General features: G+C 40.0%; 1 protein-coding gene across 4 annotated transcripts in view; it reads right to left on the bottom strand.

Annotated features, from left to right (window-relative positions):
- Positions 1–27,954, bottom strand: part of KDM3B (lysine demethylase 3B) — a 75,244-nt gene that overhangs the window by 28,011 nt on the left and 19,279 nt on the right. For 2 of the 4 annotated variants that reach the window (XM_047085277.1, XM_047085268.1), the window contains exons 2-11: positions 25,208–25,375; positions 20,181–20,294; positions 18,570–18,675; positions 16,630–16,754; positions 14,826–14,900; positions 11,853–12,452; positions 6,936–8,172; positions 5,855–6,056; positions 1,530–1,744; positions 679–831 (exon numbers count right to left, since the gene is read on the bottom strand). In XM_047085277.1, the coding sequence (XP_046941233.1) occupies positions 679–831; positions 1,530–1,744; positions 5,855–6,056; positions 6,936–8,172; positions 11,853–12,452; positions 14,826–14,900; positions 16,630–16,754; positions 18,570–18,675; positions 20,181–20,294; positions 25,208–25,375 (2,995 nt within the window). The remainder of the gene's footprint in view (positions 1–678; positions 832–1,529; positions 1,745–5,854; positions 6,057–6,935; positions 8,173–11,852; positions 12,453–14,825; positions 14,901–16,629; positions 16,755–18,569; positions 18,676–20,180; positions 20,295–25,207; positions 25,376–27,954) is intronic. The other 2 variants (XM_047085285.1, XM_047085294.1) reach the window with 2 other exon arrangements.

The following is a 27,954-nucleotide window of genomic DNA, read 5'->3' as shown; positions in this document are numbered from 1 at the left end:
ATAATAGCTCAAAACAGACACAACCTACATGTCCACTGACTAATGAATGGATAGACAAAATATAATATACCCATACAATGGAATATTATTTGGCAACACAAAAGAATGAGTTAATGATACGTGCTATCACATGGATGAAGCTTTAAAACAGTATGCTAAAGTGAAAGAAGTCAAGTCACAGGAGGCCAAATATCGTATGATTCCATTTACATGACATGTACAGAACAGGGAGAGATGAGACAGTAAGAAGATTAATGGTTACCAAGGGTTGAGGAGAGGGAGAAAAATAGGGAGTTAGTGCTACAGGTTACATTTTTTTTTGGAATGACAAAAGTGAAAGTTGATAGTGGAAATGGTTGCACAACCTTGAGAATATACTAGAAACTTTTGAATTGTACACTTTAAAAGGGTGAATTTTATGGCATGTGAATTATATCTCAATAAAGATGCTGTTAAAAAAAAAAAAAAACACACAAGGGAAGATGAAGAATAACTCTCCTTGGATTGTTTTAGCCTTCCCAGTTAGGCTGGAATATTGGCAACCATAACGCCTCATAATGCAACAAAAATGAGTGAAGCTAAGCAGCTAAAATGGGGGCACAAACCCATTCTTGCTTCAAGTCCCATACCTCCAATGACAGGTTACCTTTAGAATTGAACAGGACAATATTTGCTCACCACTGCGCGGACGGCTTTTTCTGAGCCTGTAACAGTCAAGGCAGACCCCAAATCCACATTTGCGACAAACCCAGTGGATGTTGAAGAGAGTTGTTTCACATACATCACACATCTCCCGCACACCACGCACTGCTCGCTTCCATGCCACTTTCTCTGGTGGAAAGAGGAAGAGGGATATTGTTGGCATTGATCATCCTGAATAACAGTAAAAGACTACAGATCCACTGACTGCTCCTCAAACTGTTTTGTCCAGCAATCAAACTCAAAGATGCAAGAAGTTAGTGTTTCTATAAATGTAAGAAAAACAAAATAGATGGAATTGTTAATATTTCTAAATAAGTGTCAACGATATAAATGCCACGTGTTGTTACTTAAAGATACTGTAAAAATGTCAATGTGGGGGAGTCTGAAATAAGAGGATTCTTCACTTGAAATGTAGGGTATAATGTCTTGGGAGAATTTTTCTTGGTGTAGAAATAGGGTACAGTATCTCACAGATATGGAAACATCATCAGTGTCTGAATAACAGCGGGTTCTAGGTATGAAACATCGTACCCACTAGCACTTCATCTACTCACAAACCACATAATATCACTTACTAATACAAATAGGTTCAAAGCAAACTCAAAGTATTTAGAGTGACCCAAACCCAGACAGGGATCAAGGAAGGAATAATGTCTGCTGGATATAGTTAGAGCCTCAGCTCCTTAGTTTGCTACAAAGAGAAGTCTTATCAGTCTTAATTTGTCCACAGAGAATGCCATTTGTCACTCCTTCTACTCCTGTGACGTAACAGAAAATACAAGTTCCCAAATAGAAGTGCCTGGAAGACAAGGAAGTGGGTGTCTTACGATGTGGCTCCACCATCATCATGGCCTCTTTCTCTGACATCACAAGCTGGCAGAACTGGTCCCCAACGTTGGCCAGGATGTATTTTGAGGTTTCTAGGTCTATTCCTTCTGCAAGGGAGGAAGAGGGAATCCACAGGTTCATGGCATCAGGGTCACTTTGCTGGGGACTCAGAAACCCCTCCACACGGAGTACTCCCTTTCGAGTGAAGATCAACCTGAGATAGGAAGGCAGATAATCAAATACATGGTAAATAGAAGCCATGCAAACTAAAACACACCTAAAAGCCTAGGATCTACAAAAATTAAATGAGCCTTAAAAGGCATTAGAGTGCATTAAGAATTTTCACCCTAGTGGGGCACCTGGCTAGCTCAGTCAGAAAAGCATGTGACTCTTGATCTTGGGTTTATGAGTTCCATCCCCACATTGGGTGTAGACATATTTAAAAAGGAAAAAAAAGGGGGCACCTGGGTGGCTCAGTCGGTTAAGCGTCCGACATCGGCTCAGGTCACGATCTTGCGGTTCTGAGTTCAAGCCCCCCGTCGGGCTCTGTGCTGACCGCTCAGAGCCTGGAGCCTGTTTCAGATTCTGTGTCTCCCTCTCTCTCTCTGACCCTCCCCCGTTCATGCTCTGTCTCTCTCTGTCTCAAAAATAAATAAATGTAAAAAAAAATAAAAATAAAAAAAAAAGGAAAAAAAATTTTTTTTAAGTTTATTCATTTATTCTGAGAAAGAAAGAATGTTAGAGGGATAGATACAGGCAGAGATAGGGAGAAAAAAGAATCCCAAGGAGGCTCCACGCCATGAGCACAGAGGCTGATGTGAGGCTTGATCTCATGAGCTGTGAGATCATGACCTGAGCCAACATCAAGAGTCAGATGCTTAACTGGCTGAGCCACACAGGCACCCCTCCAAATTTTATTTATCTATTTTTTTTAATGTTTATTTATTTTTGAGACAGAGAGAGAGACAGAGTGTAGCAGGGGAGGAGCAGAGACGGAGGGAGACACAGAATCTGAAGCAGGTTCCAGGCTCCGAGCTGTCAGCACAGAGCCCAATGTGGCGCTTGAACTCACCAACCATGGTATCATGACCTGAGCCAGAGTCAGACGCTTATCCAACTGAGCCAGCCAGGTGCCCCCAAATTTTGTTTAAAAACTAATTTTCAAAAAATAAAAACAAAACAAAAAAATAAAAATAAAAACGAATTTTCACCCTATTTGACCAACACAGTATACATTCTCTGCAATAGTAGAAAGGCTTATTATTAACACTTAATATGTCTGGGTTCTTTAAAAAGCTGTGTCAAGAAACATCTTTCAGTTTCTCTATCCACCTGAGTGGTGTGCACCCACACCACTGAATGTGACCAGAGGAAAACAGCCATGCTCATTGTCACATTTGAAATTCACGTCTAACTATGTCAGCTGAGCCCTTCATGTTGCCTTCCAGTTACAACAGTTTCCTGGTGCACGCCCTCTCCTAGATGCCTGTTTCGTAGCTTCTCTTTTCTTTTCTAACCTCCAATATAATTCTCTCATGAGGACCTTATTATGTATTCCATGGAGAAAATACAAGGAGTCAGAAGAGATGTCCCCCAAGTTCCCAACACCATACTACCATGCCTTCCTGCAACTGGGCCCATGTTCCATCTGACGTGCTGCTGCTAGGAATGAACTAGGATCCCAGCGAAGACCAATCTCTCCACCTATGCTCTACATCCTCTACATCCTCTCACGTAGGCAGCCCTCCACATATTCTTTCTTCTACATCATCTATCTTCCTCTCTACTGAATCATTCTTGTATTTGAACTATCTCAAAAATTCTCTAAGAATTTTCTATCTCAAAAATCCTCTCTATCCCACACCCCCCTCCATTTATCTGCTTGTAAGAGCAATGTTTCTTGACCGAGTTGTCTATACGGATTGTTACCAGCTCCTCTTCCCTTTCATTTTCTTACTGCACTCCAATCAGGCTTTCCCTCACCAACATACCAAAACCGTTTTTTGACAAGGTCATTACCCCTCATTAAATCCAACGGTCACTTTCCGTTCTCATCTGACTTGATCCAATCCCCAGTATTTGCCAGAGTTCATTATTCCTTCCTGGAAATACTTTTCTTCACTTGCCTTCCAGGATACCTTACTGGCTGTTCTTTCTTAGCTGCCTTTACTAGCTCCTCCTCATCTTTCCCATCTGTCAATGTGGGAGAACTCCAGGACTCGGTCCTAGGAATGCTTTTCTTCTTTGTCTACATTTGGACTCCTTCAGTAATCTCAATTAGGCTTAAATACCTGATGACATTGAAATTTTTATCTGCCTGGACTTTTCCCCTCAACTCTAGAGTTGAGTTTCCAGCTGCCCTTTCAACATCTCCATCTAGAAATCTTTTTTTTTTTAAGTTTATTCATTTATTTTTGAGAGAGAGAGAGAGAGAAAGAGAGAGTGTTTGTTAATTCAGAGGAGGGGCAGAGAGAGAGGGAGAGAGAGAGAATCCCAAGCAGGCTCTGCCCTGTCAGCATGGAGCCTGATGTGGGGCCCTAACCCACAAACCCTGATTTCATGACCTGAGCCAAAATCAAAAGTTGGACATTCAACCGACAGAGCCACCCAGGTGCCCCTCAATCTAGAAATCTAACAGGCATCTCAAATTTTACATGCCCAAATTAAAAGTTCCCATTTTCTTCCCCAAACCCGCTTTTCCCTAAGGAATCTCCTCATCAGTAAATTGCAGTCCCATTTTTCCAGTTTTCAGGTCAAAAGCTGTAGAATCCATTTCTTCTTTCATGCTCCACATCTGATCAATCAGAAAATCCTGTGAGTTCTACCTTCAAAATATATCCTTAATCCAACTGGACTCATCACTTCCATCACTAAGCTACTGTCATTCTCACCTGGATAATTCCAACAGCCTCCTAATTTCTCTGTGCTCCTGCCTTTGCTTCAATATAATCTATCCTCAGTAAGGTAGTCACAGTGATCCTTTAAAACATTCCTCAGCGTCACTCATCAACTCAAAACCTCCGATGACTTCTTATTCAGCACAAAAGCCAAGGCCCTTAGATTAGTCCTTTAAAATATGGACTCATCATTAATTTTGTGACCTCAATTCCCCTGCCCCCATTCTGTATTTTAGCCACCCTAGGTCCACAAACACACCAGGAATATTCCAACCTCAGGACAGTTGCCCTTGTGCCCTCTACCCGGAAAACTTGTCTCTCAGAGACATGTGTGGTCCACTCCCTCACCTCCTTCATGTCTTTACTCAAGTCTTACTTATCTTCTCAAGTCATCCTATTTAAACTATAGCCTCTCTAGGGGCGCCTGGGTGGTTCAGTGAGTGGAGTGTCTGACTTTGGCTCAGGTCGGGATCTTGTGGTTCGTGAGTTCGAGCCCTGCATTGGGCTCACTGCTATCAGCACATGGCCTGCTTTGGATCCTCTGTGCCCCACTCCCTCTGCCTCTCCCTCACTCACATGCACATGCTCTCTCTCAAAAAAACAAAAACAAAAACCCCCCACTAAACTGTAGGCTTTCTAACCTCCCCACGGTTCAATCCTCTTTCCTGTCCTTATTTTTCTCAGTTATTAACAGCTAACATGCCATACATTTAATCTCTTTTCCTTATTTATTGTCTGCCTCCTCAGCAAACCTCTGAAGGGCTAGATTTTTATGGTTTTATACAGTGTTTAATCCTCAATGCCTACAACGATGGCTGGCACAGAGTATGTGCTCAGTAAACATTTGCAGAATAAGTGAAGCTACACTATGTGGATAAATCATTTGGATTTCTGTATCTTAAAAATTAAGAATTCTTGGAAGATTGTTTAGAAGAAATTCTTCTTCTAAGTTTATCAAGCAGAAAAAAGTGACTATCTGCTGTTTGGTAAAAGCAGGGGATACTCCCAGGATTTTCATCAGTTATATCTATTCCAAAGACACTTCACAGTATCTCCTCATCTTACTTGCCCTTCTCCCTGAGACTCAAGTTACTCTAGCAATGTAGAGGAATAAAGGGTCAGACACATCCATAATACAAAATAGCATCCTCTGCTTCTACCACTGGTTTCAAATGGAATCCAAATTAGGAATGACTCAACGTAGTTCAGGGGCCAGCGGCTGAGCTGTTCAGTTCCCTAAGGACAAAGCCACAAGTCACTTCACAATCCAAACTGAATGGCTACTATGGATAGAGCCTCAGCAAAGACTCAAGAGCAAACAGGTTAAGGAAAACAAGGAATAGACTGGACATATGCTTACAGATTCAGAGAGTGGGAGTTGTATATCACTAATGGAAAGTGGGAAGGAGACAGGCAGGTTTGGGTACCTCCGGAAGTGAAAGAAGCGGCAGGCCACAGTGGAATCATCTTGCTCCTGTTCTTTAAACTTCCGATACCGCTCCAGGCGGCATTCCCGACACTTGTGCAGGTGAGGAGCTACATTGATGCATGACCCATCCTGCAGGAAGGGCTCTCCAGACTGCTTCAGCTTCTTCACCTTGCTCACATCTTTTAGCACTGACTGGCCAACTGTGGCAAGGGAAGGAGAAACGGTTGGTCATGATTGGTATTAATGAGACCCAATAACATAATCCTCTTGGGGATGAATTCTTGTCCTGACCTGGGTCATTGCTCCTGCCATGGCTGGGCTTGTGTGCATCATGTCCAGCCGTGACAGAAAGGGAGGGAGCCAAGAGGCTTCAAAAGGAAGCTAAGGACCATGGAGAATTTGTGGGCATTGCCCCATTACAAGGAAACAACTCTGGTATGGGTGAGGAAAACCCAAGAAGGCAGAAGGTAGCCACTTGCCTCTAGACTCTCAGGATACGACTGTTCTATTAATCACAGACTGTTGGGCCCCCATGGTACCAATTCCTAATGACAATAGTAATGGACGCTTGCCCTTACACATTTCTGGGCTAGAAGCTCACAGCATAGGAGTTAATGGCTTTTGGAAGAGGTGTTAAAACCTGATATATGTAACAGAAGTAAATTTGAGGGGTGATTCTTTTTGCCTAATTAAGTCTATGAAAGGCTGCTATGTGAGAACAGAGTCCAGTACTCAGTAATTCCTCTAAAGTAAATTAAAGAGGATGGGCCAAAGAGAAGTAGAAAGGGATGAGAAAAACACCGGGAAAGAACTCTTGACTGAAAGGAGTATCAGGGGTCTTCCCTTTCTCTGTCCTCATTATACAGGTAGATATCCCTCTTACAGTGTTGGGGTTTAGATGCAATCCTGCCCTGAACCAACAGGTCTGATGAGGGGCCTCTAATAGGCCCTTTTGGCCATGTTATCCTATGTGATTACAGAACTTTCCATCAAAGAAAGGGCTTCTGCTGCCCAAGACCACAATAGGCATTCGAAGCCAGTGCTAGAGCCAAGCCCATGAATAAGCCCAGCAAGATCACCTTTCAGGGGGGCGGTCCGTGGCCGGCCCTTCGGGGCCTGCTTCCCTTTGCCTTTGCCCAGTAATAGCTCAGCACTGCGCTCCCCATTGGGGCCCAGCTTCCCCATCAGGTGCTCTGGAATCCCCTTCAGGCCAGTCTTGGCCTGCAGCTGCTCCTCAGAGTCGCTCAAATCTGATAGGTCACTGTTGGTACTGGAGTCTGAGTCCTGTCTGCAAGCCAAGCTTCGCTCATCCAGTGAGAACCTTTTCACAGCTTCAAAAGGAGCTTTGTTCTCCTGTGAAAAATCTGCTGGGGAGGACAGAAAGCTGCCTGAGTGCCTGCCAAAGACGTTACTAAAGGTTTTGAGGAGGGGATTGTCCTGTTGCCCAGGCCCCACAGTTGGCCTCTCCTCTGTGGGGCTGGAGGAGAGAGTAGGCATCTCAATGGGTTGGGTGAGGCTGCTGGTGGGTGAACTGGAGCGGCCATTCCCCATGGCAGAGAGGCTCGGACCCCCGGTGGTAAGAGTTGAGCCCAGAACACCAGACACCAGTTTGGAGGAGTCAGTTGTGATGAAGAGGGTTTTCTTCTTTGCTAAAGATGCCGAATCTGTAGAAGAGTGAGCCTCGGGCCAGCTGGGTGCTGCCTTAGAGGTGACAGTGGTAGCAGAGGAAGAGCTACCTGACGCCTGAGATGCAAAGCTGCTGAAAGGGCTATGTTCAACTTTCTCCACAAATGCTAGGAAAGGGTTAGAGGGCTCTTCTCGGGATAGTTTAGGGGGTTGTAAAAATAGATTTTCATGACTCTCTGGGGTGCGGGCGTTTAGGAGGCTCCGTGGGAAGGCTGGCGTGAGGGTGGGCATGGACTCTGCAGGCACCTTCCGGTCCACAGAGCTGCCAGCTTTAGAGCCTGATTTAGTGTCTGCTCCAAGAGCCGATCTGCCTTTACACAGGCTCTCAAGGCTTTGTTTGAATGAGTCTCGACTGGAGGAATCATCAGCCAAACTCTCTGAAACGGTAGTGAAGTAGTTACTGGTGGGTAAAGTTTGGGACATGCATTGAAAAAACAAGTTTTTGGAGAGATCAGAGTCTTTCTGAGACTCTGGTGCAGAGCTACAGCCAAAAGAGAAACCCAAAGGTTTATTCTCTGTGGCTAGAACCCCATTGGACTGGCTCCTTCCACTTCCAAAAGTCAAAGGTTGTGATGAACTTGGGAGAGATGCTCCAAATCCAGAAGAGGCCAGAACAGTACTTCTTGAATTCTGAAAAGAAGATAGCCTGAATTAGTAATTCTAGTTTCTCTTGACAACCTTACCACCTCTTTCCTGGGCCTAGGCCAACATTTCTTGTGGGTCAAATCAACTTTTCTCCCCTACAATTCCATGAAAACTGCTCTTATAACTAGATTTTTACCAGTGTTAGAGATGACACCTGCCACAGACCACACAGAGGGCATCTTTAACAAGGTGAGCTATAGACAGCAGGATGTCACTCACCCTGCCACTCCCTTGACTGTTAGCCAACTGTCTGTCACAGTACTAGGAGGCTGTGTAGGATTCTCAGTTTCTACTTGGAAATGGAAGATTCTACCAGGAATTGGAGAAAAGGATTCCTGAACAGACAGATACTAGCTTTTACTCTGAAATGTACCTAGTGACCCTGTTATATTAATCTCCCTCAATGATCTTAGCTACTGTCAAAGTTTCGATTTATTTAAACTAACTGCCCATTTTACAAAAGTGACTTCTGCCCCATAACAAGGAAAAATATTCTCTTTCTTAGTCTGAAACTCCCCAAGATGGACCCTTTTAGAATTTGGCAATTTATTTATGCGTCCAAATCAATCTAAAAGTTGAGTATCTACTTCAATTAAAGTTAGACCTAAAGGTGTTAAATTATCAGGGCATCTGGGTGACTCAGTCGGTTAAGTGCCCGACTTCAGCTCAGGTCAGGATCTCACGGTCCGTGGGTTCGAGCCCCACGTTAGACTGTGCTGACAGCTCGGGAGTCTGGAGCCTGCTTCAGATTCTGTGTCTCCTTCTCTCTCTCTGCCCCTTCCACATTCGTGCTCACTCACTCACTCTCAAAATAAAAGATGTTAAAAAAAAAAAGATGTTGAATTACAAAGCACTCATTACTGAACCCTTCTGTTATCATTAGGATCTAACAAGCCTCCAAACAAGAAAAGTGTAGATACTGATACACCCACCAAACAAAAGCATTCAGCCCAACAAATTGGAGAATGAAAAAAAATTTTCCTTTTTTTCACCTTGTTAATGTTAACTTCTGCATGTAAATAAAAGGTGTGTGCATAAAGAAGGGGAGGATCACTTTCATATATGTTATACAAAGAGGGAAACATTCATCCACAGGTGGGTTTGAACATTTAAAATCAACCTTCAGGTAGTAATAGTAGGATACCATTAAACATTCATTTTAAAACATGGCAAATAAAAATTATTCTAGGAGTGCTTAACGGATATGGAGTTTCCTTCTGGGGTGATGAAAATCACCACTAGAAAGTGGTGATTCTTGTGTAACATTGTGGATGTACTAAATACTACAGTATTGGAACACTTTAAATGGTTAAAATGGTAAATCTAATGGTTATTACTTTTCCACATTAAAAAAAAATTATTCCAGATAAATGAAAGGGCTATTGTTCAAAAAAAGGTGTTAATTTACTTAAGGTACTCATTAAATATGCAAGAAGAGCCTACATTAGGACTTTCCTTGAGGATGGCACAGAGGCATGAGAACCAGGCATGCCACCTATGGCTTGTCTCCAGTTGACATTTGCTACAGAGGCTGCTTCAGGGCATTTTAGAGTTAAAAACTTAAAGTTGTTTATTATTTATTTATTTATTTTCTTTAAGGTAAACTCTACTTAGTCAAACTCACGAACCGGAGATCAAGAGTCACATGTTCTACTACCAACTGAGCCAGCCAGTAACCCCATTATACTTTTTCTTTTCCTTCCCACTAATCAACTACTACTGATTTAAACCCCTTCCCAACTAAAAAGAAGAGACAAGAAAGACACAGCCCTAAGAATTGTCTGTTGTTTCATTAAGCAGAATTTGGCCAGAAGCCTTGACACCTGCATGACTCCAAGGATCCAGCATGGGTAGCTTAGGTTTCACTACTAAAGTTACCCTTTGAAAATAAATATACACATGAATGCAAAATAATTTGGATGGTCTTTCATTTTCCTTCACATGATTAAATTCTAAATCCTCTTATAAGAAAGTGATGACAAATTGATTTCAACTTAATTTTTAGGGCAAGAAATTTCCTGGGGGCTATGTCCCTAATTTAGATGTGATACCATAATGAAACATCCTTTTCTGTACTTCTAAATCATATCCCAGGAGAATACCTAGGCTGACACATTACCAAAATCACTGATACAGTCACAGAAACTTCTCCAATCTATTTGGAAAAGAAATGCCCTTTGAATCCACATTTCTTCTAATCAGCTTTGCTACCCCAAGAATAATAGCATTCAGTGGATCTCCCAGCATATAAGATTTGGTCTACTTTGTAACCCCCTTTACATCTACACAGCCTTCGGCATGGAGTGGATTTTAATTAGTTTGAGCAATATAATGACTTATACACGGTGGAAATTCACTTAAGATCCTCACCTACTTCTCTTGGGAATGCTGGTGAACTAACAAAGGACAAACCATTTATCAGTATGAAATCTGCATTTACAAACCTTCTCTTCTGCCTGGACATTTCACGTCCCTGCCCATCCTTGCACACTAGGGATTCACAAATCACATTTGCTAGGAGGGGACGAACTCAGATGAAATGTATATGCCATGTTTTATCTGGCATTGTTATGCCTATAATGATCCATCTTAAGATGTGAGCTCCTTCAAATAGGGATTTCAATTCCTTGTCTATAATATACAGTACTTAGCACACAGTAGTTTCTTATACATAATTAAAAAAATCATTTAGTACTTTTTGTATTTCATATTCCAGCTTGAAGAAACAGCCAGTTTGAAAGAAAATGACTAGCATCATAAATCATTCTGTGGTGTACAAGAGTCAAGACTGTGAGAAATGATTTTGATATTGTTTCAAATTTAACTTGTATTTTTTTAGAAGTTTATCTATCTATCTATCTATCTATCCATCCATCTATCTGTTTTTAAGTAGGTTTCATGCCCAGTGTGAAGCCCAATGTGGGGCCTGAACTCACAACCCTGAGATCAAGACCTGAGCTGAAATTAATAGTGGGACGTTTAACCAAATGAGCTACCCAGGTGCCCCAATGTTAACTTTTATTTAACAGAAGTTCCATTTCAGCAACAATACATGCAAATCAGATAAAAAACGTAGGAAGTTGGATACTACTGTGATTAATTCCATCAAATTTTCCAGTAAGGCTTAAAAAGATTAAGTCAGAAAAGAAAAGAAAAAAAACCAAAACGCTTTTATAGCTATATCAAATCATGGAAAGAAGCCCAGCCTCAAAGGAAAATATCATAGAAAATGATGAACTAAAAACAGGGGATGGTAATAGTCACTCTCACATAGCCTTAATTATAGTGTTCACTGTTACCAACACTGTAATTCATTAACCTTGTCTCTCATAGGCCTGGTAGAGGCTCAACCACTGTGTGAACTAAATAGATAATTGAATTAAAAAGATTCCCCATCAGATCTACTTTAATATCTCATTAAATTGGGTTTTATCATCAGTTTTTGATTAGTGCAATTGTTCGGGTGACTTTTAATAGCTGATAAAGTTATGAAAATATATACATTTGCCCAATGAGCAGTAAAGGACTGTTCAGAGCACAATTTAAGCACATGTCAGAAATACTTCCTTTCCTGTGGCATTTTAGATGCTTCTTAATGTGTTAACAATAAAGTAGGGTAAAAGAATGAACCCAAATCTTGCAAATCTGCCCCTGAAACAACTCACCTCTCCTGGGGCCTGTAACCGGCTGCCTTTCTGTTTTTCCGGCCCAGTCCCTGCTGCAAGGCCAGTGTCTGAGATCCTCACCGTGGTTGGGGTGGAGCTGGCGGTAGTGACCACAGCTGCTGAAGCCACCATGCCCTGGCCAACTTGTTCCAGTGTTTTTCCTGCCTCTTTGTTTTCGGCTCCACCCACCTCTGGGGCCAAAGGTGTCTGACCTGTGGCTGTAGAATATGGAGTGAAAGGTACAGGTGTGTCCCCACCTACAGGCTCATCCTGTACCACCAGAGTCCTGCCGTTTTCTTTGGTGTAAGTGGCAAAGCGAATGTTGCGGTTAATCTGGGGGACAAATGTAGTCGGTGGCTGCTTGGCTCTCTGATCCAGCCCTGGCTCTCCACTGGCATTCCCTCCTTTCCAGGGCCCTCGGCTCGCCTCACCTCCATCGCTCCCATTACTGTCTACTTCACCCCTGTCTCCTTTTAATTTCTTTGATGCAGGGTCACACCCAGAGTCCGAAGCACTTTTCCTCCTCCGGCCATCTTTCCCCTCTATGCTCTCTCTCTTCTTCTTTCCTTTGGAAGATTTTACTGCTTTTAACGTACCCCCCTACAAAACAAAATTCAAAAGAGATTTATTATAAGGAACCTTCCATCCTGTGAAAACCATAAACCATTAGCTCTTTCCCATCTCTAGAAGCAGACAGTGAAAGCAGGCAGATTGCTACATTCCAATGCCAGCTCTAAGACATCCCCTTAGTCAGAAAGCTCCAATCTTCCTGTGACTCATTTTACACACATATTCAAGATAAGAGTTACTACAAGTTCACTCACTTGGCAAACCCTCCCCTTAAATAAAATGCTTCCTCAAATGGACTTTTTTGAGGGCTTTAAAAATTTGTGGAATTTCTTTTATAAAACAAGACTGCTATTGCTAGGCTGGGAGCTCAATTGCCCCTTGATGAAAAAAAAATCTGCTTTCTTTCATATTTTTCTCCTTGTTTGCCTGACAATCGCATTTCAATTATTGAAATATAAAAATCTCCTCTATCCAGAAGTCACTAAAAAACTGGGGACAACTTAGCAATAAGACGACTAACAGTGGTGAGTCTATGACCAAAGGAAAAGTGAGCCCAACAAAGACAAGTGTGGATTGCTCTTGTGGACACTATAAATACTCAAACAATTTCCAGAACTTATTTCAAAGTATTAGACACAGGAAAGCAAAAAAGGGAGGCTACCACAGACCATACAGCCAAATCCCGCAGCTTTTCCAATCATTTCAGCCCATTTTATGAAATCTTACTTATGTCTTATTTGAAAGGCCTAACAACCTTAAAAGATAGATTAGGAGACATGATTCCTATCTCTGAATAAACTCCTCCCCCGACAAGAGCATGGGGAAAGGGGCTAGGAACACAGTACCATTCTCTCAAACAATCTTTGTGCAGCAAGAACTTATGTCTAGAACATTCTTAGATTGGTATCCCACCATGAAGCAAATTTTTTTTTTTTTTTTTTAGCTTTATTCAGTTAACTTTCAGATAGTTTTACTCAAATAACATGTGTTGGGCTGGTAATAAGCTAGTGATATGTAGTTATTTAGCCATTAATATTTACCAACTTCATTAAACTACTCTTAATGCTCTTGAATATTTATAGAATCTTTGAGCAGATCTATATTTTTATTGTAACCATTACTATAGTTATAACTGTAACTTTTTCAAATTTTATATTTCATCTTGCCAGTTCTAGCTTTTGTATTCTCTCTTTTTTGCTGCCTTCATTTGCATCTTTTCTCCTTAATTTCCTTCTACTGCTCTTAACCAAACCCAAGATTTACTCCTGTTCCCCCCATACTGTTGGTAGTCTGCTGTGGAAACCACAGATCTTCTATCCAACACATCCAGCCAAGTTGCTGATCTTGGCTCACAGCAACTTCCCTGAAATTATATGTATGTCCTACTTACAGTGAGCTCCTCACATGTGAGTAGATGGCATAAGACACTGAGACTAGTACTCTACAGCTATATCTGACCAGCTGAATAGTGGCTGGCATGTAAGTAGTAGTTAATGAATGAATGAAATAAGGAAGGGAATAAGAAAGGGGCCCAACACACCCTCAAAGTAAAAAGTGTTTTCAGTCATGTTTATAGTCAAAAGGCATATCCTACTTGTGGCAATATAACATGTAGTGAAAAGCTATTGAATTCAACCCTGATTCTTCTTTTCCTAATGTGATCTTGTTATATCAAGTCAAGAATGACTGGATAAATGTAAAGAAATGTATACTTACTTAGCAGGAGTGGCCAAGACAGCAATATTACAGAGATGCTAAGAGACTGTCAGGAATATGTGGATAGATGGCTGTCATACTCAATGTCTTACTGAAGGAAATTCAAACAGGATTCCTGATTGATTTAGGTACTGATTTATTATGTATCTTTATTTGGGTTATGATAATTCTGAATGAACCAAGAGCTGGCCTGGTTCAGAGTAATTATGGAGTAATCCACTGTGTGCTGAGCACTGAATTAGGCACCTGTTTGATTTGAGTTTTCTTGGAGTACAAAATTTCAGACTTCTTGGAGCTCACTACCACCTAATGAAAAGAAAAAGAGGATGCATCTTCTCCATTTCTTATTACTTGATGGGTTATAAATATTACTACTGCTTATTACAGCTTTAACTGTCTAGTGTATCTTTCAAATATATCTGTCCTGAATGACTGTAAAAAGAAATAGTTAGGCCATGGATTTTAAAAAGGCTAGGCAACAGTCATGATTAAAAGGGTTTTCTTAGACTACAACTCCTGCTTGAGACTGTATTTCCCTTAAGTAGATAAGACTGTGGTGAGAGCAAGAAATGTACAGTGGCCAGAATGGAGACCCAAAGGGCATCCATGGATAACACACACATGAGGAATCTGCATAATAAGATAAAGAAAGCTCATGAGTCTCAGAGACTTAGTTGATTACTGTACCTCGCTCTGAGTAGTTGAATTATCCATCAGCATCACATGGATCAGTCTGGGATCTACGGACTTGATCTCACCACTCTAGAGTAGGAGAAGGATAGCAGAAAATATGAAAAAGGGGAGGAAAAAGATTTAAGCCCTGTCCAAAGATATAATTATGTATTTTTTTAATCCATGTAATTATCTATTTCTACTCCCCCAATAGAATGAAAGCTCCATGAAACCAGGAATCCCTGCAATCTCATTCACTGCCAGAATAACAACATCCAAAACAAGGTCTAGAATACAGTAAGCACTCAAATATTTGTTACATGAATGAAAGAATTGAGCTCAATGACCAAGTGTCTCTTTTAGAGATGTTAATTTCAAATTCTACATCTCTAAAACCTTCCTATTCTGTACATATCAGAAACTAAACCTACAGAATCAAGTCATTAAAGGAATCACTCTACTAATAAAGAATAAAAGCATTAGGGAGCAGCCAATTTGACAGACACTGTCAGATTTAATGTGCATATCCTATGATCTAGAAATTATATATGTAAAAACTTATTCCAATAAACAATGTGTGGCAGTATACAATGATACCTATTCAAGGATATTCACTGCAGCATTATTTGTATTACTGAAAATAATGGCAATTATGTAAATGTCCACCAATTTTAGATTAAATTAGTTATGACATACCCATTCAGTAGATAAGGCAAATTTCTATGTATATTTACAAGAAAGATATTGATAATTTACAGTTATGTAAAAAAGGTAAAGAACTATATATGTATGGTATAATTCCATTTGTTAATAAAGTATGGTTCATATATATATATATCACATAAATAGATAACATACAAATATTACACATACACACAGAAGATATTTGGAAGAATATAAAAAATACATACCAAACTGTTAATGGTGGTTACCACTGAGGGGAGTGATATTTCCCTGAGGGAAGGGGTGGCTTCCAATATATACTTTATATATGTGTATTTTTGAAATTTTAAAATGAAGATTATTTAGTAATTTTTTTGAAAACTCAGTAAAAAATTAAGTAAAATCATTTATGCTTACATTATATGTGGTTAAGAACAACTCTGAAACCAATTCAAAGATAAATACATTTATGTTTGCCTCAAAACACTCATCTAGGGGCGCCTGGGTGGCTCAGTCAGTCAAGCCCATCCACCCTCAGCTCAGGTCATGATCTTGCAGTTCAAGAGTTCAAGCCCCACATCGGGCTGTGCTGACAGCTCAGAGCCTAGAACCTGCTTCAGATTCTATGTCTCCCTCTCGCTCTCTGCCCCTCCCTCGCGCTCTCTTTCTCTCTCTCTCTCTCTCTCAAAAATAAGTTAAAAAAACCCATTCATCTATTGTTTTTCTGAGACAATTCTCCAGGTCGCTCTAGATACGTTCACCGTCCAAAGGGGAGTGGCATAAGCATTACAGAAGCAAATGCTAACTGACTAGATTTTAAACTACTAACCTTTATGGATATGATAAAATAATGATAATTCTACTTCACATTTTTACACTGTTTTACAGAGTGCAAAGCACGTTCAGATGTACTATCCCAGTTCCCAAAACAGTGCTGAGGTGGGGCTGGGGGATTACCTAATTATCTCTTAATTTACAAATGAGAACAAAGAGGTTAAGAAAGTTGAATAGCCTTTCTCAAGATCATACAGTCATTAAGTGAAAGAGCTGGAGACAGAACCTAAGTCTTCTTACATATAGCTAAATGCACCCTTTCTCTACACCACCCTCTGTAAGAGGATGGATGAATCGTAAAGGAAATAACCCCAAACCTCACCTCAGTTACAGACACTTCCATAAGACGGGTGATGGAGTCTTGATGGCTTACAACACCACAGAGCCAACTTTCTTCCCCCTCTGGCTGGTATACTTTGACCCTGTGACCTTGAACACTGTAGGGACCTACAGGAGAGATCAGTCAGTACTGAAAATGTTTGCCAAAGTTATAATTCATGGTTCTTTCTAAAAGCAGAAAGAAAACTTTGGTGTAAATATTTAGCACTTTCACTTCTCTTGTATAGAGCTGAATAAAATGGTTATTAAGCCACTTAAAAACAAAATAATTTTTCCTCATGATCTTTGTAAATTCTATGTGGAGATTCTGTAGCATTCCAAATCTGATTTCACCCTATCTGAATCTTCCAATTCTAGAAGGAATAAAAGGAAGACAAAACTTACAAACAAAAACTACAGGTAGTAAGAAAATTTATCAGACGTATCTCATCTGATATACACATATAAAAAAAATGGGAGGTCAGTGGGGCGCCCACGTGGCCCAGTTGGTTGAGTGTCCAACTTTTCATTTCAGTTCGGGTCATGATCTCACAGTTCGTGGGATCGAGCCCCAAGTCCAGCTCTGCGCTAACAGTGCGGAGCCTGCCTGGGATTCTCTCTCTCTCTCTCTCTCTCTCTCTCTCTCTCCCCCTCTCCCTCTCCCTCTCCCTCTCTCCCTCTCCCACTCTGCCCCTCCTTGGCTGGCGCGTTCTTTCTTGCTCTCAAAATAAATAAAAAATTAAAAACAACAAAAAAGGGAGGTCAGTAAGTTGAACATACTATTTTGTCATGTGACCATAGGAATGTTAGATAACCATCTGTACTCTGCTGACTTTCAATAGCAATAGGTGGAGAGTTCCATTTATGAGGTCTCCAGCCTCTGCACTAGTAATAGTCTGAACAAACATAGCACCTGCCTTCCTAGGAAAACAAAGTTTTAAAGATATTACTTTATCAGCAGGTAATGTTACCCTGCAATTTCATTTGCCCTCCAAGAAGGACAGTTTCTCTCCTCTGCATTATCTCATACACTTGAGACTATATAGTTAAGTCATCACTTATTTTAAATTATTATTATCTCTCACAACTATAATGAAGCTTCCTCAATGTTTCTCTATGTATCCACGTACATATTCACTTCTCATTCTGTCCAGTTTTCTTCTATCAAGTTTTTCTCACATTCTTTCCTCCTTCATATCTTTCCTTGACCATTAAACATCACTTTATGCTGATACTCTCCTTCTCCAAATAAGCCAGTTTTCCTACTTTTACCCATTCAGATACAGTTTGACAAAGAGAACCAAGGACCCTGTTTCACTGAAAATCATGATTTTCAAGAGGCTCAGAAAAAAAGAGGAGTAGATGTGCAACACGAAGGGAAGGATAAATATTCTTTATGTAGACTCTTGGGCAAAATCTGTATCTGAACTGGAAACAGCTAAGGATTCTTTTGTTTTAATTCTTAAAAAAATAACATGTTGTTAATGTGAACGAGTCTGTGGATACCTTCTTTTATGAACATGTACCTTGCACTCTAGGTTGTTGTTTATGTTACTGGTCTTTTTAGTCCTTAGGAACCTCACAGACACTGAGCTCAATAAGGGCAGAGGTTTTCTAGCTCTAGTTCCTTAACATTGTGTTTAGTACAAGATTTGTCCTTGGTAACTATTTAGGAAATGGAAAACAAAACAAAACAAAACAAAACAAAACTCACAACAAAACTGGATATTATGAAATGTAATTTAAAGAGGTAACTGTGGTCTGAGTGAGATTCTATTTTTCCCATCTATTCTAGAGATCTTGCTAACTGGAAATACTCTGGACTCTACCCACAAGAAGAAACACAAATGTTTAGAGTTGCATGGTGTCCTTCACATACTATCACTTCAACACTGACCACACACCTGATTCAGGATTCAAGGACAGAAGACTGCTTGTTCTTACCTCGACTGAATATCTCTTGTAGCTTCTGGTCACTGATCAAAGCATTAACTGTTTCTCTCAGTGCAGCATGTTCCAAAAGAATCTGGTTTTGGCTATCTGTTCCCATCTGGTAAAGACAAACAAAGAAAACAACCGAATATTAAAATAAATAGCAATATCTAACCAGGTGAGAAAATCATACCCTTGAGGAGCTCTATACTGACAGTGCCAAAGAATGTTTTTTTTTTGTTTTGTTTTTGTTTGTTTTTTTAAATTTATTTTGAGGGAAAGAAAGAAAGAGAGCGCGAGCAGGGGTAGAGGGAGAAAGAGAATCCCAAGCAGGCCCCGCGCTGCTAGCACAGAGCCAGATGTGGCTCAAACTCACAAAACTGTGAGATCATGATCTGAGCCAAAATCAAGAGTCAGATGCTCAGCCAAGTGAGCCACCCAGGCACCCCACCAAAGAATGTTCTGTAGAACCCTAGTCTCATGAGATGTTCTGCAAAAAATGATGCTCGGATCATTTAATTATATAGGAAATACTATATACTCTATCTTTCTATATGTTGTAGCAGATGAAAGGCTCTGACAAGACATGTAAAAAAAAAATTTGTTTAGGTTTCTCACACATATATGACCACAAAATATTTTATTCCATGTAAAACTTTTGGTATATGTTGATATTTATTCAACATTTACTGAGCGCCTACTCATATAAACACTAAGATTGCAAAGATGAATAAAGTAAGGGTGGTGAGAGGGAGTGAGGCCGAAAGAGAAAGGAAGACATATCAACAAAGAAATCATCACTAATATTTCACACAACACAGTTAAGGAAATACTGTTCTTGGCTGCCTCAATAAGACAGCAAAACTTAGAAGTTTCCTAATTTTTAGCCTTCAGACAATAAATCTTACAAGTGAGAAATAAATATTACCATCCAAAAATTTTCAAACTCTAACTCAGATGCTAGTTTGTTTAAACTACTAATTTACCCCTTTTCTTTCTAAGTAGAGATACACCTAAGCTCTTTAATATTTAATGCTGCTTGGAATAAGCCCAAACTCCCAGCCTCTCTGCCACTGACCTAAGTATAGGCCCCCTCAAGTTATACAAGCAGCCACCTCTGTGAAACCACCTTCTGAGGAGACCCTTAGAATTGTGGTCTTTGGGGCACCTGGGTGGCTCAATCAGTTAAGCATCCAACTTTGGCTCAGGTCATGATCTCACAGTTCATGAGTTTGAGCCCCATGTCAGGCTCTATGTTGACAGCTCAGAGCCTGGAGCCTACTTCAGATTCTGTATCTATCCCTCTCTGCCCCTCCCCTGCTTGCTCGTGTGCTCTCTCTCTGTCTCAGAAATAAAATGAAAACATTAAAAATAATAATAATAATAAAAAGAATTGTGGTCTTAAGTCTTAAGTGGTTTCAAGGTAGGGTGGGGTGTGCTGAAGAGGAAACAAGTCTCAGCCACTGAATGGACTTTCAAGGTAGCAGAAAAGCTTTAAAATGCACAGGGAATTAACGGAAGCACTTGTTTCAATACTAAAAGAAAAGGGGAAACATATTTATAATCAACAAACAAATTAGCAAGGAGGGAAATAAGTTTAGGACTAGAGGAAGTATTAAGTACCTGAAACAGATGCAATCCATTAGCATCTGACAGGAAACGAAGCTCTCGATCCAAAAGGTATTCAACTGGAACCACAGAACCCAAACCAAGTTTATCTACTAGGGGAGTGAAAGTCTGTGAAACAGAAATGACAAGAAATTGATTAGAACTTGGAAAAGAAAATAGGTAACAATTCATCCACATCTCTAACTTCAGAGACAGTATCCATCATTAATATATCTTTCACCCCAGTAAATACAGATAAACTAAAGCATAAAACATTCCCAACCCATCATCTACCCCACAAATAATCATAGGAAGCAAACTAGAGCAGAGACTCAGCCCAATACTCCGATTTACAGCTGAAAAGGACACAAAGAATAAGAAATTCCCAATTACCTCTAGGGATCTGACTAATCTTGCCAGGCTTCAAGAGGGCTAAATTACAGTAAATTCCCAAAATAAAGACTTACAACATTATCGTCTCTAGAACTCCTAAAATCTTTGGGAGATATGTAAAATAATCACTGGTATAAATGCTCATGGGTGAATTCATATTGCTGTCTCATAAATGAATAGCCTATAAAAGTCACCCGGGGCCCATGTCCATTTGAGCTTCTTCCAAAAGTTCAATTGGAAATGGACTTAAAAACAAACAAAAAAGGGGGTGCCTGGGTGGCTACATCGGTTAAGTGTCCAACTTCGGCTCAGGTCATGATCTCATGGTTCGTGCCCTGAGTCGGGCTCTGTGCTGACAGCTCAGAGCCTAGAGCCTGCTTCAGATTCTGTGTCTCCCTCTCTCTGTCCCTCCCCAACTCATGCTCTCTCTTTCAAAAATGAATAAACTGGAAAAAACAAACAAACAAACAAACAAACAAAACAAATGAAAAAGGAGAGTATAGTAAATGATGTTACATATAATCAATTAAGTAGAAAATTTGCTTTGAATATTATTTATTTGATCTGGTTAGCCATAGAAGTAGGTTTTTTTTAAATGTAGCCATTTATGCCTTTACTTTGCTAACAGGATAGAAACAAAAGGATACTCTCAGAATTAAATTTATGGCATTATTTTGTCAAACTTCAGAAAACAAAACTTAATAATAATAATAAAGCACAAACAACAAAAGCAAAAATAAATAAGTGGGGCTATAACAAACTAAAAAGTTTATGCATAGCAAAAAAATGATCCGCAAAATGAAAGGCAACGTAAGGAATGAGAGAAAATATTTGCAAATCATGTATCACACAAGAGGTTAATATCCAAATACATATATAAGGAACTCATACAACTCAAAAGCAAAAGACCAAATAATCTGACTTTAAAAATGGGCAAATCACCCTAAATAGACATTTTTCCTAAGAAAATATACAAATGGCCAATAGGTATATAAAAAGGGGTGAACAACACTAATTATTAGGGAAATGCAAATCAATACCACAAGAAGCCATCACTTCACACCTGTTAGAAGACCTATCATCAAAGACAATAAAATAAGGGCTGGCAAGGATGCAGAGAAAAGCAAACCCTTTTGCAGTTGGTGGGACTATAAATTGGTGCAGCCACCATAGAAAACAGTGTGGAGGCTCCTCAAAAAATTAAGAGCAGAACTACCATATGATGCAGCAATCCCACTTCTGAGTATGTATCTGAAGAAAATGAAATCACCATTTCAAAGGATTATCTGCACACCCACATTCACTGCAGTGTTATTCACAACAGCTAAGATATAGAAACAACCTAAGCCTCCAGTGATGGGTGAATGGATACGGGGAATGATATGAGGTGTATGTGCATGCACGTGCACGCGCGTATGCACACACACACACACACACACACACACACACACACACACAGAAATATTATTCAGTCATAAAAAAGGAGGAAATCTGGGGTGCCTGGGTGGCTCAATTGGTTGGACGTCCGACTTCGGCTTGGGTCATGATCTCATGGTGAGTTCGAGCCCCATGTAGGGATCTGTGCTGACAGCTCAGAGCCTGGAGCCTGCTTCAGATTCTGTGTCTCCCACTCTCTTTGTCCCTCCCCCACATGCTCTCTGTCTTTCTCTCTCTCTCAAAGATAAATAAACATTAAAAAAAAAATAAAAAAAATAAAAAAAAGAGGAAATCCTGCCATTTACAACATGGATAAAACCTGAGGGCATTAAACTAAGTGAAATAAGTCACAAATGCAAATGAAATACTGTATGATTTCACTTACGTGTGGAAAAAAAAAAAGAACTCCTAGAGTAGATCTATAGTTCCTATGGGTGTGGGCAGTGGGGAATGTGAAATGTGGTGAATGTGGTCAAAAGGTACAAACTTCAGTTATAAGTTCTGGGGTTCTAACATACAGCATGGTGACTATAGTTAACAATGATGTGGGGCGCCTGAGCGGCTAGGTTGGCTAGGTCCTCCCCCTCTCAAAAAGAAATAACATTATTAATTAAACATAATTAAACATTAAAAAAAAACAATAATGTATACTTAAAAGTTGCTAAGAAAGTAAATCTTTTCTTTCTTTTTTTTTTTAAGTTTATTTTGAGAGACAGAGAATGCAAATGGGGGGGGGTCAGAGAGAGAGGGAGAATCCCAAGCAGGCTCCATGATGTCAGCACAGAGTCCATTGCAGGGCTCGAACTCACAAACTATGAGAACAGGACCTGAGCCAAAAACAAGAGTCAGATGCTCAACTGACTGAGCCACCTAGGCACCCCAGAAACTAAATCTTCAAAGTTCTTACCACATACACACAAAATGTTAACTCTGTGAACAGTGGATGTGTTAACTAACTTTATTGTGGTAATCATTTCACAATATATATTAAATTATTATATTGTTACAAACTTGCACAATGTTATATGTCAATTTTACCTCAGTAAGGCTGGGAAAAAAAAATAAGAGTTCTTATGGAAAGAAAAGGCTTTAAGGATTACAAACATTGTTTCACAACCTTACATGAGAAAACACTAAGGTGAAAAAATTCTTTAGAAATAAAAATATCAAATATTATTGAATACAGCACTGGCACAAAAAAAAGACATAGAGATCAACAGAACAGAAATAAAGAGCCCAGAAACAAACCCATGCTTATAGCTTATATGATCAATTAATCTCTGAGACAGGACACAAGACTATACAATGACAAAAAGACAGTCTCTTCAACAAATGGTGCTGGGAAAACTGGACAGCTACACGCAAAAGAATGAAACTGGACCCCTCTCTTACAACATATACAAAAATAAACATCTAAAGGTAAGACCTGGAACCATAAAACTCCTAGAAGAAAAACAAGGCAGTATTTTGTAGACATTGGTCATACAAACATTTTTCTCAATACATCTCAGCAAGGGAAACAAAAGCAAAAATAAACTATTGGGATTTTACACCAAAATAAAAAGCTTTTGCACAGCAAAGTAAACCACCCAAAAAATGACATGGCAACCTACTGTATGGGAGAAGATACATAGAGAATGATATACTTGATAAGGGGTTAATATCCAAAATATGTAACACCAACAACTGTCCAAATAATCCAGTTAAAAATGGGCAGAGGACCTGAACAGACACTTTTCCAGAGAAGACATGTAAATGGCCAACAGGTGCATAAAAAGATGCTCAACACCACGAATCATCAGGTGAATGCACATCAAAACCACAAGATACCACCTCACATCTATCTGTCTGAATGGAGAGTATCAAAAAGTGTTGGGTTGGAGGTGGAGAACAAAAACTCTCCTGCACTGTTGGTGGGAAGGTAAATTAGTGTAACCACTGTGGCAAATAGTATGGAAGGTCCTCAAAAAATTAAAAGTAGAATTACCATATGATCCAAGAATTCCACAACTAGGTGTTTACCCAAAGAAAACGAAAACACAAATTTAAAAAGATACATGCACCCCTATGTTTCCTGCAGCATTATTTACAACAGGCAAGACATGGAAGCAATTCAAATGTCTATCCATAACTGAATAAAGAACACACACACACACACACACACACAGAAATATTATTCATTCATAAAAAAAAAGAATGAGATCTTGCCATATGCAACCGCATGAATGGACTCAGAGGGGATAATGCTAAGTGAAATAAGTCACAGAAAAACAAATGCCATATGATTTCACATATATGTGGATTTTTTTTTAACTGTTAATTTATTTGGAAGAGAGTGAGAGAGAGAGCACACATGCGAGCGTGCCAAGATGGGTAGGAGCAGGGAGAAAGGGAGAGAGAGGATCCCAAGCAGGCTCCACACTATCAGGGCAGAGTCCAGCACAGGGCTTGATCCTGACCAGTGAGATCATGACCTGAGCTGAAATCAAGAGCTGGATGCTTAAATCGATTGAGCTACTCAGGCGCTCCACATTTGTGGAATGTAAGAAACAAAATAAATGAACAAAGAAAAAGAAACAAAAACCCCACACTCTTTAATACAGAGAACTGGTGGTTGCCAGAGGGGAGATGGGTGGGGCCATGAGTGAAATAAAGAGGATTAAATTTATGGCATTATTTTGTCAAACTTCAGAAATACTTATCACTACAAGCACTGAGTAATGAATAGAACTGTTGAATCATTATAGTGTACACCTAAAACTAATATAAACACTGTATGTTAATTATATTTCAAAAACACAAAACAAGTTCAGAAGACACAGTTGAAAAGATCTCCCACTTTCTGCTTCAGTAGCATCAGAATAAAAGTATATTAGGAATATACATGCTTTGGGAACTCTAAAGAGTTCAGCTATTTTTAAAAAAATATTTATTATTCTTGAGAGATCTACAGAGCACGAGCAGGGGAGGGGCAGAGAGAGAGGGAGACAGAGAATCTGAAGCAGGCTCCAGGCCAGTCTGACCTGTCAGCACAGATCCCGACGCAGGGCTTGAACCCACAGACCGTGAAATCGTGACCTGAGCTGAAGTCAGACACCTAAATGAGTAGCCACCCAGGCGCCCCAGGAGTTCAGCTATTGGATAAATACCATAGTTACAGTTATAGTACAGGAGTAAAGCTCAAATATGTTCGTAGGCAGTAAGTCACTCACCAGGGCTGGCCACTGTGCAATTGAGACTCGAGTACCCTGGACAAGGACTGGGTCCTTCCGGGGTGCCCACACCAGAGACCCTTCCAGCAGAAGCACAATAACTTCTTCAGCATGAACTTTAACCCAGGAGTGCTGCTTCCAATTACAGCCATCAAATTCTACAAAGATCTGCAAAAAGAGATAAAAAGGAGTTTGGAGGTCACATTTGGAAAAATCCCACATTATAATATATAAACAGACATAAACTGTGACTAGGAAAAATTCTAATTTGTTTTTAAGTCCTTTTGATGAATTTCAATAAAAATCCATCTTATTTCAGAGCAAGGAAGCTGATCTCAGCTTCACTTTGAAATGGGTAGCAGAGTTAAGGGGGCACATCCACAGTTAGCAATTTTTAGCTGTTATCCTATTGAAATTTGTAACTCTTGGTTTCCAATTTACATCTATGCACACCAGCTAGGGGCCTACTATGTATGAGACACCATGCTAGGTTCAGAAATAGAGAAATCTAGCACATTTCCTGGTCTTAAGGAGCTCATAGTCTAACAGGTTAGAGAGAAATTCTTTACACTTGTACTGAATATGACAGAACTTTTTTTTAAATGTTTATTTTTTTTTTTCAGAGTGTGCAAGCAGGGGAGGGGTAGAGAGAGGGGGACAGAGGTCCAAAGCAGGCTCTGTACTGACAGCAGTGACCTTGATGCAGGGCTTGAACTTACAAACCTTGAAATCATGACCTGAACAGAAGTCGGATTCTCAACTGAGCCACCCAGGCACCCCAGTGAACTTCTTTGAGGAATTTTTTTGAATAGGTGATATATGAACATGATATAAAATTCAAAGGATGAACACCAAAAAAAAAGGTTCCTTCCCAGTTCTGCATGTGGATTTTTTAACTACCCCTGCCAGGAGTGATCTCATATCTGTTAGAAGAGGCATGCTGTCAACATCAACAATACTTCGCTCCCTCCCAGCAGAGATACTCTACTTTTTGAGATATAGTTACATAGACAGTGCAGAAAGTTTTAAAAAGTGATTCAGATTTAACAAAACTTCATTTTTCTTTTTTCTTTTATTTCATTTTATTTTACTTTAGAGAGAGAGAGACAGTGCGAGCGGGGGAGAAGGGCAGAGGGAGACAGCTCCACACTGAGTGTGGAGCCTGATGCAGGGCTTGATACCACATCCCAGGAATCATGACCTGAGCCAAAATCAAGAGTCGGACGCTCAACCTACTGAGCCACCCAGGCGCCCCTAAACCACATTATTCTTTTTTTTTTAATTTTAATTTTTAAATAATATTTATTTTTGAAAGAGACAGAGAGAGAGAGTACACCCGCAGGAGCAGGGAAGAGGCAGAAAGAGTGACACAGAGGATCCGAAGTGGGCTTCATGCTGACAGCAGAGAGCCCAGTTTAGGGCTTGAACTCCTGAACTGTGAGGTCATGAACTGAGCCGAAGACAGCCACTTAACCGACTGAGCCACCCAGGTACCCCAAAACTACATTTTTCTAATAACGAGTATGCTTAGGTTTGGCTTTTCTATATAAATTCTGAGTATGTTTCACATGCAGCATAAAGAGCAAGACATATGCATACAGGTATCAATAGTTAGCATAGAAATACCCAGGACTTAAATTATAGCTGGTGAAAGACTATTTTATTCATAGCCCCTTCATTTTCATAGAATTTTAGTTGGTTTTTGAGAAGCACATGCAATAAAATGACAAAATACAAATGAAAAAAAAAAAATCAAGGCCAAGCAAACTACAACAAGAAGTCACTATGAAAGTGTAAAAGGGAAAACTTAAGCTGGCCACAAGGATCTATACAGCTGTATGACTGAGCGATACATGTGCCTCTGAGCTTCCTAAAGGCCAATTTGAAAATGAGGAGGTTAGTTGCATAGTTTCCACTGTCAGCATCTTTTTTTTAAAAATTTTTTGGTAATGTTTATTTATTTAAAATCGAGAGAGAAGATAGAGTATAAGCGGGGGAGGGGCAGAGAGAGAGAGGGAGACACAGAATCCCAAGCAGGCTCCAAACTCAGCTGTCAGCACAGAGCCTGACCCCGGGCCTGAACTCATGAACTGCGAGATCATAACCTGAGCCAAAGTTGGACACTGAACAGACTGAACCACCCAGGTGCCTGGTTTTTTTTGTTGTTGTTGTTGTTTTTTAATTAAACTCTGCACCCAACATGGGGCTTGAACTTACATGCTCTACCAACTGGAGGAGCCAGGAGCTCCTCCCACGGTCTAAAAGGAAAACAAAGTAATTACTCAGGGAAGCAATGCTTTTCCAACCTCTTGGCACAATAAGAAATTTCTCACACGAAGCTTCCAGTACATGTATGTACTGTTATTTTTAAAATATGTGTAGATGATACAATGAATAAAATTCAAATCCATTAAAATTGTTACTGAGTTCATATCAGCCTTTCATGGTATACATGTTCTCATCTATTCAACATAAAAATTAAAGGTAAAATTAAATGAAAATCTAGGATACTTACATTCTCACAAAGTGTGAAAGCACTGTGCAGTAGCCTAGTGTTAGGCTTAATCTCTTCACAGTCAATGCATACTTGTGAATGTGGAGTGCATTGCTGAGAAGTTATCCCAGAAATCAAATCCACTATATAAAGCTCCAGTTTTATTATTGTAATATACCAAGCTTCACTTCTGATTAAACACACATATACATACCCACCCCCCCCACACACAGTGGGGAAACAAGGTTCAGAA

Source organism: Lynx rufus, unplaced genomic scaffold (genome assembly GCF_022079265.1).
Source record: "Lynx rufus isolate CCGP_SWC_20201006 ecotype Redwood Valley unplaced genomic scaffold, mLynRuf1.p SCAF_1, whole genome shotgun sequence".
In the NCBI taxonomy this organism is placed as follows: domain Eukaryota; kingdom Metazoa; phylum Chordata; class Mammalia; order Carnivora; family Felidae; genus Lynx; species Lynx rufus.
This window is presented reverse-complemented; position numbering and strand designations above follow the sequence as displayed.